This window comes from Equus przewalskii, chromosome 3, assembly GCF_037783145.1.
Source record: "Equus przewalskii isolate Varuska chromosome 3, EquPr2, whole genome shotgun sequence".
Classification (NCBI taxonomy): domain Eukaryota; kingdom Metazoa; phylum Chordata; class Mammalia; order Perissodactyla; family Equidae; genus Equus; species Equus przewalskii.
This window is the reverse complement of record NC_091833.1, coordinates 10,035,105-10,052,664: the sequence shown is the minus strand read 5'-3', so window position 1 is coordinate 10,052,664 and position 17,560 is coordinate 10,035,105. Positions and strand designations below refer to the sequence as shown.

Genomic DNA, 17,560 nt, shown 5'->3' with positions numbered 1-17,560 from the left:
AATTCAGTCTTACATACATCCTCAAGAGAAATCAAAACAGATGTCATCACAAAGACTTGTATGTGAACGTTCTAGCAGCGTTCTTCATAGTAGTCAAAAAAGTGGAAACAACCCTTATGTTCATCAACTGATGAATAAACAAAATGCGGTGTATCCACACAATGGAATACTCTTCAGCAATAAAGAGGAATGAAGTACTCATACGTACTACAACGTGGATGGACCTCAAAGACATTATGCTGAGTGAAAGAGGGCACACACAAAAGCCACATATTGTATGATTCCATTAATATGAAATATTCAGAAAAGGCAAATCTGTAGAGACAGAAAGTAGAGTAGAGATTACCTCAGGCTAGGAGTGACAATGGGCACGGGTTTTCTTTTTGGAGTAATGGAAGTGTTCTAAAATTAGATAGTGGTGATGGTAACAACTTGGTAAATACACCAAAAATCATTGTGCAATTAAAATGAGTGAATTTTGTAGTAGGTAAATTGTGTCTCAATAAACCAGTTACACACACATTAGAAATAGTTAATAACGAGAGCACGGTGGAGAGAGACATTGGGCCAGACATTAACTATTCAAGGAATGATCCAGGACATGATCTGAGATGGCTGTTAACGAGGAGGGGTAGTAGATTGCAGAGTCTGATGGTGTGAGTTTCAAAGGAGCTGGACATTTCAGGAAGGAGAGAGAAGCAGTGGTCTGGGAGGAGCAATGAGGATCAAGGAGGTTGCACATGCCACGTGTAAACCCAGTGGTTGAGGAGTACAAAGGAAAAGCCACCTCCACTGGGAATAAGCAGACAAGGTGAAGGAGGGAGCGGCACCGGCAGGAAATAAGGTGAGAAAGTGCTCACTTACGGGAAATGGCAAAGACCAGTCTGGCTGAACGATACAGGAAGGGAGTGATAGGAGAGAAGCAGAGGCGTAGACACTGAGGAAACTCAAGCGTCAGAACCTCTCACTTGCTGGGCCCCTTCCCAGGCCCTGGGAGGGGCCTTAGCAATTTATTCAAGTGGTCCATATGGTATTATAAAATCTGCAAAGGTAAGCAGAAGATTTGGGTCTCATCAAAGCTAAGTCCAAATGGAACTTCCCTCCCATCAGAAATAGAGTCAATAATGCAGGGTGTATAGTTATAAACATATGACACTTTTTTTTAGTGAGACTCATGCAAAGTAGACTTAATCAGAATCCCTGTGTCTGGAGGACACAAACAAGGAGGAGTACTAGAAACAGCAGCACACGTGGGTAAAGTTGCGTGTTTTATGAAGCCTTCTATCAGCCATGATAAAGGAAGACTGAATTATCCTATTTGCTCTATGAAAATGATATTACAAAACTGTGTCTTATAAAGAGGAGATCAAACAGCAGGTGCCACAAAACCCGGAGCCCCACCTGGTGAATTCTGAGGCCTTTAAACGTAGGGTGAGCATTTGGACTGTCCCCAAGGGCAGCAGATTAACAGGACTAGAGAATGCTATAGGCTGTTGACATGGAGGCTGGGAGGAGAGAGGCTGGAGGACACAGGAACCGGAAGCTCATATGCTAGTTAGGAGGCCGTAGCATGACTTCAATACCATAGGTTAGTTTAACCTGTTTTTCATATTCAGTAAGTTGAATCACACAATCTGGCTTATTTTACGTCTGGCTTCTTTTGTTCAACATTATTTCTGTGAGACTCGTGCATGTTATTGAGTGGAGCATTAGTTCATTATTTTCATTGTCATGTAGTATTTCATTGAATAAATATATCACAATTTATCCATCTACTGTTGATGGACATTTGAGTTGTTTCCAGTTTAGGGCTATTAGAAATGATATTGCTAAGGACATTCCTGCAAATGTCTGTTATGAACATAAGCAAGCATTTCTGTTTGGTACCTGGGATTAGAATTTCTCAGTCACAGAGTATACATATGTCTAGATTTAGTAGGCACTGTCAAACAGTTTTATAAAGTGGCTGTACCAATTTATACTCCCATCAAGAAGGCATAAACGTTCCATTTCCTCCACATCCTCTCCATCACTTGGTATTGTCAGTCCTTTTAATTTTAGTCATTCTGGTAGATCTGTAGTAGTGTCTCATTATTTTAATTTGCATTTCCCTGATGACAAGATATAATGAGCACCTTTCCATATGCTTGTTGGTCATTTGGATATTTTCTTTTGCACAGTGCCTGCTACAAGTCTTTTGCCAATTTTTCAAAATTGGGTTTTCTGTCTTTTTCTTATTAACTTGTGGGTGTTCTTTATATATTCTGGATATAAGATTTTTTGTCTGATATACGAATTGCAAATACCTTCTCCCAGATTGTGGTATGCCTTTTCACTCTCTTAATGTTGTCTTTTAATTACCAGACTTATAAAATTATAATGAAGTCCAATTTAACAATTTTTTTATGGTAGTGCATTTTGTGTCATTTAAGAAACATTTGTCTAACTCAAGGTCTTGAAGATAGAATCTAAGTTTCCTTTTTTAATTAAGACCTTATTTTTTGCAGCAGTTTTAGGTTCACAGAAAAACTGAAAGGAAAGTACAGAGATTTCCCATATATTCCCTGCCCCCACACATGCATGGCTTCCCCCACTATCAACATCCTCCACCAGAGTGGTACATTTGTTACAATTGATGAACCTCCAGTGACACATCATAATCACCCAAAGTCCATAGCTTACACTATGGTTCACTCTTGGTGTTGTACATTCTATGGATTTGGACGAATGTATAGTGACATGTACTCATCATTATGGCATCATACAGAATATTTTCATTACCCTAAAAATCCTCTGTGCTCTGTCTATTTATCTCTCCCCTACACCTCAACCCCCTGAAACTATTGATCTTTTTATTGTCTCCATAGTTCCTTTTCCAGAATGTCAATAATTGGAATGGTACAGTATGCAGCCTTTTCAGATGACTTCTTTCACTTAGTAATATGCATTTAAGGTTCCTCCATGTTTTTTCATAGTTTGATCACTCATTTATTTTTAGCACTGAATAATATTCCATTGTGTGGATGTGCCAGTTTATTTATCCATTCATCTACTAAAGGACATCTTGGTTGCTTTCAAATTTTGGCAATTATGAATAAAGCTGCTATAAACATCTGTGTGCAGGTTTTGGTGTGGATGTAAATTTTCAATTCCTTTGGGTAAATACCAAGAAGTGGAATTCCTGGATCCTATAAGAGTATCTTTAGTTTTGTAAGAAATGTCCAAACTGTCTTCCAAAGTGGCCGTTCCATTTTGCATTCCCACCAGCAATGAATACGAGTTCCTGTTGCTGCACATTCTTACCAGCATTTGGTGTTGTCAGTGTTCAGTGGAACAGAATAAAAAATTCTGCAATAGACTCAAGCGCACATGAAAATCTAAGATACAATAATCCTGTGTCTCCCTAGGATATTTTGAAAAATTTAATAACAATCAAAAGATAAATTTTTTTCACTGGCCTAAAGTATACAGAGACCCCAGAAATCATCCCCAAATAACAGTTCCTTACAAAAAGTTCTGACTTTCTACTGTTATAAGATCCATACGTTTTTTTCCCCTATATCTGGAAATTCTGCCTGGATTGTTCACACATGGTGTTGCTCTGAGGATTAAATGATTTAATAAAGGCTAAGACGCTTAGCATAGTGCCTGAAACATAGTATAGTGCCTGACACATAATAAATGTTCCATTGATGTTACTATTACCGGTTGTTATGACGATGGAATTAGCAGCAAACTCCTTTTCTGTCGGCCACAGTACCCAGCACAAGCCTGGGCACAGAGTAAAATATTTAGGTAGACGCTCAGCGAGTGATTGATCTCCAAAATTTGGGATTTCTTCCACACCTGAAATATCATAGCTTATTTTACGTCTTTTAAAAAATGTTTTAGGTATTAATACTTTTTTTTTTTAATCCAGCTGTTGATTCAACTCAATCAACTTTATTTTGCTTAATTTTATTAATTTCTGTTTTTATCTTAATGGTCAGGCTTTCCTGTTTTCTAATAATGCCTTTAAGGTGATGGATTTTCCTCAGAGTATTGCTTTGACTGCATCCCACAAGTTAAGACACGTGGCTGTGTGTTCGCAGGGAGCCCGTTAATAATTAAAGCAATGATGCACATAAGGCGCTTAGCAGTTAGTGCTCAATACTGGCTAGCTGCTTGAACCTTATCCCGTACTCGCCAACAAGCATTGCTTTGGCACTCTCAGGAGACCAGGTAAGACCAGGTAAGACTCAGCCAACCCGCCTAGGCAGCCTTTCTCCATTTCCTTTCCCCTTGTAGCTCCTCCTGGGTCTCAGGGGGCGGGGCCTGGTCCTCACGCCCCCTGACCCCACCCCGCCAGGTTCCCATGACACCACGCAGGTTCCAACCGCACATTCTATAATCCTCCGTCTCCTTCCGCTTTCTCACAGCAACTCCGGGCCGACGATGGGAAAGTAGTCCCTGGGCAACGGAGTAGTTCTCACGAGGAGGCGGAACGAGGGCGGGGCCTCAGGGTGGAAGGCACAGGAAGTCCGTGAGCCCTGTGGGGGTGATTGGGCCCCGCGTTTTCGGGGGGCGGGCTCAAGCGGGCGGAGGGATCCACCTGGGGCGGCGGGCGGCCCGCCGCCTCCATTTAAGGCGGGGAGAGCGGCGTGGCTGGCAGTTGCTGTGGTTTCGGTTCTCGGGTGGGTCGTGTTTTTAGGGAGCTGAGGCTCTCGGACGTAGCGTCCAGCGTCCAAGTTCCGCCGTCGGAGGCTGTCGGTCGGGAGGTCGAGGGAGCAGCGTCCTGCTTCGGGCCAGGGCGGGCCCCCTGCTTTGCCTTCGCCGCTTGGTGCCCATCTGTAGGCCGGCCCGGCGCGGCCGAGGAGAAGGCCGCCGGCGAGATGTTCAAAAACACGTTCCAGAGCGGCTTCCTCTCCATCCTCTACAGCATCGGCAGCAAGCCGCTGCAGATCTGGGACAAAAAGGTCAGGGGTGGGGCCGCCCCCTCCTCGCCCGGGGCTGGGGACGGGGTGGCGGTGGTCGTGACGAGTGGGGGCCCCGGGGAGGCCGGGCGGTGGCTGCGGTGCCCTGTCCCCAGCCTGGCGTGACCGAGGCGTGAGGTGGGGGCGTCGTGCGGGCAGCGGGGGTGCCCGTGGCGTGGGCGTGGCTGGGTGGGAGTGTCCTGCCGCCTCGGTGTAGTTGGGACCGTGGTCCCTCCGCGCAGACTTGACTGGGCCAGTCCATGCCTCTGCGCCTCGGTTTCCCCAGCTCTGCAGTGGGGTTGACAGCGCCGCTCTCATAGCTCGAAGTGCATCGACTGACTTGAGGTTGCTTTGGGGACGCACAGATGAAAGGAGCTGCTGTTCGCCGGTCGCACACACATTCACTGATCTCCTGGCTTGTGCCAGGCGCCGTGCTGGGCGCGGGACACAGAGCCTTTGTTCCGGGCGCCCCGGTCGAGGCGCAGCCGGAACGCAGTCATGTTTGGGGTTCATTCATTCGCTCCCTTCCTGCCACTGGTCCCAAACCAACCGGAATTCCGTGGCTTTTGGCACCTGCTCCCAGCTCACTGTGACGTGGGGTCTGTACTGTGCCTTCAGTGCCTGATTTCTCCATCAGGAAAACTGCAGAATGGTGACAGTCCTGGGTTAAGCTCAGAGCCAAGTGCAAGCCTCCCTATCTTTATCAGCCAGCCACCAGATGATGCTTATCTGACCCCAGGAGAGGATGACCCGTCCGCTTTTTGGACTTGTTGAGTAGAGGGCATGTGTGTCTAGCAGTGTGTGCGTGCGTTGGTCTGCATTTTATTACTTTGATATTTCATTTCTCCTGCAAGTTCCCAGACAGTCAGCTGTCCCCTTTTCTGAAGATGTGAGCATAGGCGCTCCTGCGGAAGACAGGTGATTTAGGGCCACCCTCTTCCAGGGAGAATGGAGAGGGCTTGTGTTGAGTGGTGTTTTTCTAGAGATGGATGTGGAATAATCTAAATAAGCAGTTTATTGGTAATATAGCCAAGAATTTTGGATTTCTTCTCAGAACAACCCCATCTTCCCTTACCCACAGATGAGAGTTTTGGGCCACAGAGAACTTGGGAGAGAACATGGCTGGCCTTGTGCCTGTCACCACTAGGGATTTCCGCACTCTAAAAGCCGCTTTGAGGGCGGTGTGTTCACAGTGTCGTTTTTATAAGATAGTTGAAAAATCTGTAATAGAAAATCTGCAATGAGTTTGGCCTCGTGCGTATGTGAAAACTCTGAGCAGCTCTGCGCTTTCACGATTCTGTCCACAAGCTAGAGCTAAAGCCAAGAGAGTTAAGAGGAGAACAGTCCTTAATTTTTCCCTTCATTACAGAGGTTTTCTCTCCATGGTTTTGTTTGCATTGGAGTAAAACATTGTCAGCTCTGAAATTGCACCTGGACAAAGCAAACCCGGAGGGAGTGTCGCCGGGCGCTGTGTGAGGATGGGGGCTTCCCGGGAGTGTCCCTGGGCACTGTGTGAGGATGGGGGCTTCCTGGCCTGGCTTGACTTAGCTCGGGCTGTCAGAGGCCTGGAGAGAGTGGCCTTGTGTGCCAGTTGAACTCGGAATTCTAACAAAAGTCTCAAGAAAAGCAGCTGAAGTAGAGAATGAGACCTGACCTACGAGGAGAGGTTGTCCGAGCGCGTCGGAGAGCTGCCGATGCTGCAAGAGCAGCAGTGGTCAGGAGGCTCGGCATGCCTGGTAGGGCAAACTTCTCTCAGAGTCACTGTTTTAACCTTTCTGGGCTTGATCTTTTGTAGTGTGTTTTATATTTCAAATGCAGCTTTTTATTAGTCAACATGTTTACACACAGAATATAACAGCAAAGTCACCATGGTGCGCTGTGTCCCTTAACAACGCCACTAGAGGTCGGATGGTACCCTAATGACATAAACACGGGTGGAAACAATGCTGGGTCGACTGGCAGGATCCCATGGAGTAAATTAAACAGACATTTTGACAAAGAAAACCTGTGGAAGAGCTCTCATTTTAAGCAAAATTATCATAATAGTAAAAGGTTAATTATGTTTCTTTTATTTACGTTGAAAAGTGTTTAGCAGTGAATTTTTTTTTCCCCTGGGGCAAGGGAAGGAAAGGGAGGAAAAGAGAAAGTTTGGGCTAGATCCATAGGCTCTGTTGTATGTGTGCCTTTTCTCAGCTCTGTTGCAAAGTCCTCAGAAAGTGTTGGGAATCCAGTCGGGGAAAAAACTGGGAATTGATATACTTATGAAGTTTTATTGAGCAACAGCTAAATGACAGGCATTGCGTAGGTTTGGGGAGATGCAAAGTTAGAGAGGACATTTCCCTGCTCCTGGGGAATAAGGCAAAGTGGTAATAAGGGCGAAGTTTGACGGAGGAAGGACTGTCCGCACTTACCTAGAAATGAACCTGACCTTTGCCCGTGGGTACGTATTGGCTATGGTTCTTATCTCTAGTTATTATTTTGATTTCACAAAACTTTATTATTCACTTCCTAAGTTTATGGAGAGAGGATTTCTGTAATTTATTTTCTGTGAAGAATAACCTTGGAAAAATTAGCTTTGGCTTCTGTTTAGGCTCTGTGTCTCCTTATGACTATGAGGAGTGAGTGCCGTATTCACAATACCAATGAATCTGCAAACTCCAGCTTGGTGAGTGTTTCCGTTTGTAACACCTGCCTTTATCGATGCTCTTTGAGGTTCCCAGCCCCTCCCCCTCCTCTCATCCTGCACATCAAACACCATTTGATGGGGCCCTCCCATTGTTGGTCTCCTCTGTGCTCCTCTGGCGCTCTGTGGCACACCTGTGGCATACCTGTGGCACATGGTATGGCAGTCGCCTATTTCCTGTGCACCTCCCACTAGACTACAAGTTCCTTAAGGGGAAGAGTAGGGTCTTACCTGGAAACCCCAGTGCTCGAGTGTGATCCGACTCCTTGGATTTGTGTCTTGGCTCTGTCGTATGTCCTATGCTGTGTTGCCTTGGGCAAGTACTTTACTCAGTTTTCTCATCTTGTAATAATGCCACCTCTTTCTCATGGTTATGGAAGTTAAATGAAGATGGATATAAAATGCTTAGCAACAGATTACTGCATACAGTATTAAATATGGCAGGGAGCTGAGGAATTTGCTCAAGAGTGAATAAGAATTTTATACCTGAGCCCAGGATTCAGGTGCCTAGGAATAAGAAGTATCGTAAAACTGGACGTCTGGAATTAGAATAATTTAGTCATTGTACCATGGCTTTTCCGGTCCAAAACCCGTAACGTGGCTCTCAGGCCACACGGTTTGTGGTCTAGGGCCTGCTGAACCTGGTTCTCCCACTCTCTGCAGTGACCTCCTGGTGAGCTGAAAGAAGTCCCCTTCTCGCTCACCTGCAGCCTTTTGTACTTGTTGGTCCCTCTGCTGGGACCCACTCTTCCACCTCTTCATTAGTCCTTAGGTCACAGCACAAAGGCACTTTGTCAGGTTAAGTTATTTATATCCACTTATGGAACCTCTTCTTTCTTTTCATCATACTCATCACACTTGAAATTAGCTGCTGCTTCTTTTTTCCTTTTGGATGAGGAAGATTGGCCCTGATCTAACATCTGTTGCCACTCTTCCTCTGTTTTGTATGTGGGATGCTGCCACAGCATGTCTTGATGAGCAGCGTATAGGTCTGCACCTGGGATCCAAACCCTTGAACCCTGGGTCACCAAAGCAGAGCGCTCAAACTTAACTGCTACGCCACTGGGCCGGCCCCCAGATTAGTTTCTTCAGATCTGTCTGTATTCTTGGGCCGGCCCCGTGGCCGAGTGGTTAAGTTTGTGCACTCCACTTCAGCGGCCCAGGGTTTCACCGGCTCGGATCCTAGGCACGGACATGGCACTGCTCATCAAGCCATGCTGAGGTGGCATCCCACATGCCACAACTGGAAGGACCCACAACTAAAAATACACAACTATGTACTGGGGGGCTTTGCGGAGAAAAAGGAAAAATTAAAAAAATCTTTAAAAAAAAAAAAAAAAGATCTGTATTCCTGGCTAGACTGTAAGCTTCCTGATAGAGACCTTCGTAATTTTTCAAACTAGGGGCTTAGGAGAGATGAGGAGTTTCTTATGTTCCCTTAACTTCTGGGACCAGCAAATAATACATTTATTAAAGGACTCTTGTTTCATGTAAATATTACATCTGGTTTGTAAGGAAAATACCAGGAGGTTCTATTCCCGCTTATGGCTGTGTAAAACGTAACTTTCAGTCTTTACTGGTAATCCCTGAAAGTCTGCTAGATGAGAAAGTTCCTTCATACAAGCTTCTCCGTCTCTTTCCTCTCACCTGGTCTTTCTCAGCTGCTGCTGATCCTCCCCTATTCCAAACTAAATCTTAGCCCCAGAGCGTCTGTGCTTGTTGCTGGGTAGTATTAGGTTCGCATTCCCATTCCCTGTTCCTGGGTTTAAAAATGAACAGTCTCTCTCCAGAAGGAAGGTTTCCACAACCTAGCTTTTAATCAGCAAACTTTGTTGGTACATGTTAAACTGATGCAATTTCTAGTAATAGAATTGAGAGCATTTGGACATGAAGCTAATAAAGCTATTTCTTTCCAACTTTCCCTGGGTCAGTCTGACAGTGTTCTTCGTTATTCTGAGTAATAGCTTTTACTATAATTGGGCGAAGGCATGAGTTTTAGTTACACTTGCCCTTTCAAGGCACTGTTTGGAAGACGCTGGTTGGCCGTGCCCATGAGCGTCCTTACTCTGCTAAGGAGTTGTTCAGATGTGCCCGGAGGTGCCCGTCTGCTGTCCCCACGGTCCCTGGTAAGTGTGACCTTGGAGCCGGTGAGGCCCAGGCCTCGAGCAGAGCTATGTCCAGCTCTCCCCACAGAGGGCTCCCTCTGCCTGTTCTCTGACTCAGAGCCCAGCCCCTAGCGGGGCAGAAACTTTCCTGCTGAAATGGACAGCTCTAATGGCTTAATGTAAATTGGAACATGTGTCATTAAGACTAGGACGCCAGATGGCTGAGGGCTCAGCTGTCTGCCAGGATAAGTGGGTGGAGCCAGAAAATGAAAGGTGGGGGTAGAGAATGGATAGACTCGAGTGTTATTTTTAAAGCACTTGAAGAAATAGAGAGCACGGGCCAGCTTCCTCCTGGTCCCAGTAGTATTTTTCCCCTCAGTTTGACCCTCCTCCCTGGGGCTTACACTGAAAAAAAAAATCAGTGTTCTTTATTACTTGCCCCAGCATCCATGGAAAGCCTGGGAGAATGATTGCAAGAAGGGCTTGAAGGCTCCCTTCTTGGTGTCCGCAGAGGCTGAAAACCGTCCTGCTTTGTAATTGCCAGTAGCCTGGGTTCTCAGCTCCCTCCAGCTCCTGGCTTGGTGGAGGGGGGAGGAGGGAGGGAGTTCACGAAATAAAAAATGTAAGATTGGCTTTATTTATTTATTGTGTGGAGAAATGACACTTTGCTAGGCCACACTTTGATAGTGGGACTGTGTCATAAAATTAAAAAGAATTAAGAAGTCAAAAACAATTGGCACTTTATAATTGAGAAGGGAAGTAAAATGAAACCTGCTTCCACCGAGAACAATAAATGCTGACCGTTCATTTTATCTTCATTTCAAAGCCAGGCCTGCCGAGTGCCCTCTGAACTGGAAGGAGCTCAGGAAAGGAAGTCGCTGCTTTGTGAGGCCATGTGTCTTGTTAGAAGTGTTTGTCAGAAGCTGGACTGAGGAGGGGCTACTTCCTGAAAGCCCTTAAAATTTAAGGCCGTGACAGCCAGATTGCCAGGGTGGCTGCGAGGCGTTGCCCCAAATTGTCCCCCTGCCTTTCCCCTTGATCCTGGCATTGGAGCCTAGAGAGAGGTTCAGGGGCTTCTCCCACCCTTTCATGCTCATTTCTCTGGGTCATCGCACCCCCACTCCACTCTTTTCTTCCTGTGAGTTTGTATTTGCAGCTTTTGAGTGTAATAAGGAGAAAAATCATAATTCACTAACAAATCAACTTAATTTGATTTCAGAGCTCTGGCAGCTTGTGATAGGAGAATACTTGTGTTTTTCTTCTTTGAGGACTGAACTTTCTCCTTGAGCAAAGCTCTATTTAGCTTGTCTCACTACCAGCCAGATTAAAACTCGAGAGAGACTGGTAGGCATTCCTTTGAAAAAGCTGCCCTTTTTTCCTGAGTTCTCTAGTTTTATGGGCTACAGTAATTAATTTTGTAAGAATTAAGGTTGTGAGTGTGGTTGATGTGTTGCTGAAAGAAATGTCTTTTTAGAAAGTTATTGAAAGTCCAGCTAAAAGTTAGCTTGCCTCTAGGGCAGAGCGTGAGAATGCACCAAGTCTCTGTTTTGGCTTCCGGTCTCTTGGCTTCTGGGTGCCGTGGAAGGCGTTGTTTCCTCCTGTAAAGACCCGACGAGGTCACGTTTGCTGGAGTGGAGTCGCCTGCTGTACCCTTTGAGCTGGGCAGCAGGTGAGTGTCCTCACGTTTCCTCCTGTGAGGTCTGGCTGGGCCTCTGGAGCTGAGGAGCCTGGCCTCAGAGACTCTGGGGATGTGAGACTTGAGGCCAGGCTTGCTTTCACACAGGCTGCACACCTTGCGGCATGCCACCTTAGAGCGATAGTGGTCCCTGGGCCCTAATTACTTAATCTTCTCAACTTAACCATTGCTTGTTGCATTATGTACCTTTTTAAAAAGAATGAAATGATAGAGAATAATCAATGGTGTGTTACAAAATTAGTGTTTCCATCTGGCTGGAATATTGCCAGCTCTTATCCGTGTGACTACGTCACATTATTTGGAAGTAATTTCTTGCTTAATTCCTCCTTTACCAGCAAGTCGGCGCAATTTTCCGCAGTGGCTGTGGGCTAGCCAATAGAGAGGCGTATTGCCGTGTTGGTTGGGAGCGTTTCTAGGGGGAGTGCGGTGGGCAGTGTTGGCATGTGCTAGCCACACAGACCCGAGCCTTTGTGCTCTTAATCTCCTTTGGAAAGAGGCCCAGAATTCAAAGCAGGAGGGCACTGGATGTTGCCAGCTTTGTTTGAGAAGCACTTCAATGTGACATTTGTGTCTTGAGAACCCAAGAAATGCTACATTGGCAGAGCTCTGCACCCATCCACGCAGCGTTTCGTCTCTGACAATGGGCACCAGGGGATGATTTGTAGGAAAGCATTCTCCGTGCTGGCAGCCTCGCTGGCTTTGTGATACACCCCAGGATCCTCTGGCTTCCTATTATAGTCCACCGTGGATTGTTATCCAGGAATTTTTTCAAAAATCCTCCTTGAATCTATTCATATGTGCCAACTCTTAGGGTGACAAATTCCAGAAGTCAGCAAATATTTGAATGCTTAGTTCATGCCTAACACAGTACTAAGCATTGCAGAAGATGCCAACGATGCTTGATACTTGATCCCTACTCTTAAGCATATACTGTTTTGAGGAGAGAAGACTCAGTTGCGTCTTGCAGAAGAAGATGGGCAGTGATATCAGATGTTACCTGGGGAACACCAGGCACAGCTCGAGTGGATCAAATTCACAGTGACAGAGCTCACAGAGACTGACGTCTAAAAACAGAATGCCGTATTATTAATCATCTTCTTTGAAAAGTACAGTGATCACGCAGACTCGACACCCTTCTCTCCCTGTGCCTTCTCTCCCTGGTGGTTGTCTATGATAGCCCAATGCGGCTGTTTTCACTCTCCCTAGAAAAAGGCCTCATGCTCATCTTTCTGGTGTGCCCTGTTCTAAACCAGGTTGATCTTTTTCGTGTGTTAATACACTCGGCCCTAACAGTCCACCCCTTTGCGTATCTCCGCTCTGTCCGTGTTAGGGGTTTAGCAGTTTAATGCTTGAAGGTCGTGCTTTCCTAAGTATTATGAGAGGAGGAAACTGTGAGTATTGACTCTTCCCCTTCAGGTACTTCTACACGTGCAGCAAACAATGCAAAACAATGTAGGACGAAGTGCTAAATTTTGTAGTCTAGGCTACATGAGCCAGAAAAACACATCAAAGAGAAGAAAGGTCAGTGTGGGCTGAAAATGCTGAAGAAGGCTTCTGTGTGTGGCACAGATGGCGCTTGAATTCCTACTTGAAAAAGTAGAAACTTAGGGAAAAGAAGATAAGCATGAAGCAGGAGGGAACTTTGGGGAGTATGCTCCCCTTTTTTGGTTGCCACCCTCCTTCTCGGTGACATTCAGCATTCGACCTTTCTGGCTGAGAAGGACGTGTGGCAGTGCGGGGCCGGGGAAGCCTGGTCCTTAGCGCGCACTCTTCCTTAGGGTCTGTCCTTGCCTCTTCCCCAGGATCAGTGTCCGCATTTGTAAAGTGGAAACAATACCAACTACCTTGTGATTTTGTTGTTGTTTTTGTTAGGATTAAGTGAGAGAATGTCTATGAATGTTCCTAGCGCATAGTAGGCCCTCAGTAAATGTTAGCTGAATCTGAATTGAGTTGATTTCTTCAGGAAGAAATTAATCCTCATTTACAGATTGCCAGATTCCTTTGCTGACTGATGGTATCCTGTGCAGGGTAATAGCGTGGCTTACTCCCATATAACCGTCAGCTTACTGTCACAAACTTCTATATTATGTCCCTTGGGCTACTGTGGTGGTTTTCTTTAAATGGCCCCATTCAGCCTTCAAAATCTTAACAAAGTTGTTGCCAAATATTTTGATACTAACCAGTTTAATTTTCTTCCTTGTAGGTGCGGAATGGCCACATCAAAAGAATCACCGATAACGACATCCAGTCCCTAGTGCTAGAGATTGAAGGAACCAATGTCAGGTGGGTCGCCACTCTGCTCTCTCAGGTGTCATGCCCCAGGGCGGCTGCTTCCCAGAGGTTGACAGCGCAGACTGCAGTCAGACCGCCTGGGTGAATGACTGCTGCTCCTTAGAGCTGACCTCGGGCAGGTCACTCAACTCCCCAGGCCTGAGTTTCCTCATCTGTAAAACGGGGATAATGACAGTGCGTCTTCCTTGTAGGGTTATTGTGAAGATTAAACAAGTGAGTGTGTGTGAAACACTTCAAACCTGCTTAGCAGAGTAAGCGCTCTGTAAGTGTTCGCTGTTGTCATGAGTGTGTAACCAAGGTGTGTGTGTTGGACGCGTGTTGCACGAATCATCCAGTGCGTGGCCAGCGTGGTGTTCAGTGCTGCATGGGCCTTAGTTTTCTAGCCTTTGATGGTCCTCTTGGACCGGAAGCGCATCTTCTCCCCCTGGAAGAGCTACCACAGACGCACTGTCTGCCGCTGTTGCTCAGATCTGTTACTGTTGGCGTCCAGTCCCGTGCTAAGCCTTTGTTGCAGCGCCCAGCATTTTTAAAGCATCGGCTGACTGAGGTCGGGGGATCACTGGATGACATATCTGGATCTTTTAGATCTGCCTTCCACTTGGTCCTCTTGGACCGGGTGTGGTTGCTGTGCTACCACAAAGGCAAAGATAAGTAGTGTGTCTCTTGGCATTTCCTCTCTCTCCAGCACCACGTACATCACGTGTCCTGCAGACCCAAAGAAGACGTTGGGGATTAAACTTCCCTTCCTCGTCATGATTATCAAAAACCTGAAGAAATATTTTACCTTTGAAGTACAGGTATGTATGTGCACGTGAATGTGTACACTCTGGGCTCCACCAGAGAGGCGTCCTGTCACTGTACAGGGAAAATGGGGCCCGAGGAAAGTATCTTCTTCCTTTTGTTTGTATTTTTTTCTGCCTCTGCTGTACACTTGATGCAGCCCTTACTGTTATAACATAAATTGGTATTAGTGATCAAAATTTAATGCCAAATTTTTAAAGAAGCAGTGATCATCTAGAAAATCTACTCAATAGCTACAGGATTTCACAACTTGAGGAGTAGAGTAGTGCCCATATGGGGAGTTATTATTGGTCTCTTATTCTAGTATTTTAGATTTTTCAAAGGGATGAATGTTTATGAAATCATTCTATGGCCTGAGGGCCTCATGGATGTGTCATATGTCATCGGCAGCTGGTGTTGTCTTGGCAACAGATGAGATAAACTTGCTCCTTCCGGGCCATCTGCATCCACTGTGACCTGTATCTGGTCTGTTTCTCCTCCCTTGGGTCCCAGCCTTGGGAAACAGGCTGTGGAGTTCAGGTCCTTGTCTTAGCAAGGTTGTTTGTTTCTTCCAGGATGGGGTTAGCGTGGCTCTTCTCTGTATTTCATAGGTGCTAGATGACAAGAATGTGCGTCGGCGGTTTCGGGCAAGTAACTACCAGAGCACCACGCGGGTGAAACCCTTCATCTGTACTATGCCCATGCGGCTGGACGACGGCTGGAACCAGATCCAGTTCAACCTGTCAGACTTTACTCGGCGGGCGTATGGCACAAATTACATTGAGACCCTGAGAGTGCAGGTACCGGCTCCTTTCCAGATGGAGCCCCAAATGGGAGAGCGGGGTGTGCTCTGTATGTTACTGGCTTGTGGCCCATGTGACAGAACAGTGTGGGTTTCTGGCTAAAGTTCCCAAGTTACTGTCTTTGACCTCGGAGAGGTCCAGGACATATTCAGGAGTCTGCTCAGATATAGTGGGAGAATACAGCCAGCAAAATCTCCCTCTCCTTGCCAGAAGCTACTCCTAAGGCAAGCTGGGGAGATGCCAAAGAGATGAAGCCTTGACAGCATCTTGAGAGGGGCTCTAGAGAATCAGGAAAGGAGGGACAATCCTATTTTACCTCTTAAAATAAATCTCGCGTCCACAGATCCACGCAAACTGTCGCATCCGACGGGTGTACTTCTCAGACAGACTCTACTCAGAAGACGAACTGCCAGCAGAGTTCAAACTGTATCTCCCAGTTCAGAACAAGGCAAAGGTAGGCTGGTCCGCAGAGGAGGGCGGGACGGCGGGCTGGCGAAGCTCTGTCCCTGGAAGTGCTGTGTGCTAAGAGTTTGGCTGTAGAGCCTCTCTCTGCTGACGTGGAGTCTGGAACCCCTGTGCATCGTAAGAGCTTAGTCCTCGTCTCCATCAGCACTGAATCAGGGAGGAGCCTGGGAAATGTTCTCCTGCTGCCGTCTCCACCTCCACAAGGTGATCCTGCCCTCCTGGGGGGAGCCTGCTGCTTCCTGCTCACAGGCCTTCCGTGAAGAGTATCTTCCATCTGAACCTCTTTATCAGCCCCAAATCACCGCCAGCTGACTGGTGCCCTCTGACAGTGTGGGCGCTTACACGCCTGCCTGCTGCTGACGCAGCTGCGTTCCCTCCCAGCCCAGCCTCCCCTCGAGTGTCACCAGCGTTAGGGGTGTCAGTGGCACTGACCATCTATTTTCTAATAACATAAACTGATGCCTCTTTTCTGTTTTTTTCTTTCCTTTCTGCAGCAATAACTGGAATGCAACTCAAGGGATAGACCCCGGACATGACTCTTAGTTTAAAAAGGAAACTATCTGGAGGACAATGCAAAACAAATATTTATGTTAGTTCTCTGTCTGTGCTTCTTTTATCTATTCCCTGACGTCCCTTGTCATGGGCACCGGTGACCAGGCCGTAACGCCGTAGTTGCGTTGTGAGTACAGTGAGGGGTCAGCCGTCCTTTGACAGGCGAACACGGGAGCCGCTCCTGCTGTCTGCCCTCGTCTGTGGGGAGAGGCAGTCGCCACGGACTTCAGAGTTCAAGATGTCCCCAAAGGCGGTTTCAGACCAATCTTCCTTCCTATGGTCTGTTGTTTGTTTTATATATTATCTAAATATATGTATATGCTGTGTAATACTCATAATCTGCAAATTAATAAAATGTTTTATTCTGGGTTTGTAAATTTGTTCTTAGTTTGTGTCTTTTTTAACTGTGGCTTTTCTCTTTCCTTTGTGACGTGAAATGGAACTCTTTCCAAAGAGCATCGCATACAGGCAGGCTGTGCGGTAGCCTGCATGGGCCTGAGAGAGCAAGGCATCGATACAGACTGATCTGGAACAACTTCCAGGATAAACCCCACGGAAAAAACATGAATAGTGTCGGGCCAGCGGAATCGTCTTTCTAGGGGGTGGATTCCAAGTTGAGGCGAAGATAAAATGGCGTAGAGTTCAGGTTGCCCTTAAACCCCTCAGGGAGGCGGCATTTTGGAGCCCCACCGTCTCCTTCGTAGCAGTCAGCACGTCTCGAGTCCCTCAGCACTGGAACAGATCACCATTTTCCTATTTGAGCTCCAGATGAGGTACTTGCCTTGAATTTAGGGACTTATAGGAAAAACGTTGCTTTAAACACTAGAATAACATGAGAGAACTGAAACCCTACGTCACTTTTCCCACTCAGGCTTATTCTGGGACCCACGCTTGGTTAGTGGAATAAACCTGGCACAAATAGTTAATAGTTAATTTACAAAAGTTAAAACCTTATATGATGCAGCTCTACCGTATGTAACGTTTCTGGGGGAAAGCAATTTTGGGGGTAGAGAAGAGCATATGTAGACCCACCCAGATGATCTTGAAAGCTACGGAAGAACTGTACAGTGCGTCTGGAGAGGATGGTTATTGTGCCATTTGTATCCTTTTTTTGTGCTATAAAAATTTTTTTGAAAGGTAATATTTATGTAATAAAAATTTCACAGTTAAAAAGAACAAAAGGCCATTCAAGACGCTGCTCTCCCCAGGCCCGCCCTCTGGCCTTGGTTTTG

General features: G+C 46.4%; 1 protein-coding gene across 2 annotated transcripts; it reads left to right on the top strand.

Annotated features, from left to right (window-relative positions):
- Positions 1-111: 111 nt before the first annotated feature.
- CFAP20 (cilia and flagella associated protein 20) lies at positions 112-16,705 on the top strand. Of its 2 annotated transcripts, none has more exons than XM_008530561.2 (6): positions 112-4,955; positions 13,640-13,719; positions 14,414-14,525; positions 15,120-15,308; positions 15,655-15,765; positions 16,271-16,705. In XM_008530561.2, exons 1-6 carry the CDS (start codon positions 4,872-4,874, stop codon positions 16,274-16,276), a joined length of 582 nt encoding a protein of 193 aa, XP_008528783.1. In that variant the 5' UTR covers positions 112-4,871; the 3' UTR covers positions 16,277-16,705. The 2 variants fall into 2 exon arrangements, with proteins under 2 accessions (XP_008528783.1, XP_070468117.1); XM_070612016.1 differs by lacking the exon at positions 112-4,955 and adding an exon at positions 9,672-9,761.
- The last annotated feature ends 855 nt before the right edge of the window (positions 16,706-17,560 follow it).

What these genes read in the sequence shown, in the direction of transcription:
- CFAP20 (XM_008530561.2), top strand. Translation starts at nt 4,872, where the DNA reads ATGTTCAAAAACACGTTCCAGAGCGGCTTCCTCTCCATCCTCTACAGC. An exon ending in ATTGAAGGAACCAATGTCAG is followed by an intron (nt 13,720 to 14,413) that starts GTGGGTCGCCAC and finishes CTCTCTCTCCAG; the next exon opens with CACCACGTACATCACGTGTC. An exon ending in ATTTTACCTTTGAAGTACAG is followed by an intron (nt 14,526 to 15,119) that starts GTATGTATGTGC and finishes TGTATTTCATAG; the next exon opens with GTGCTAGATGACAAGAATGT.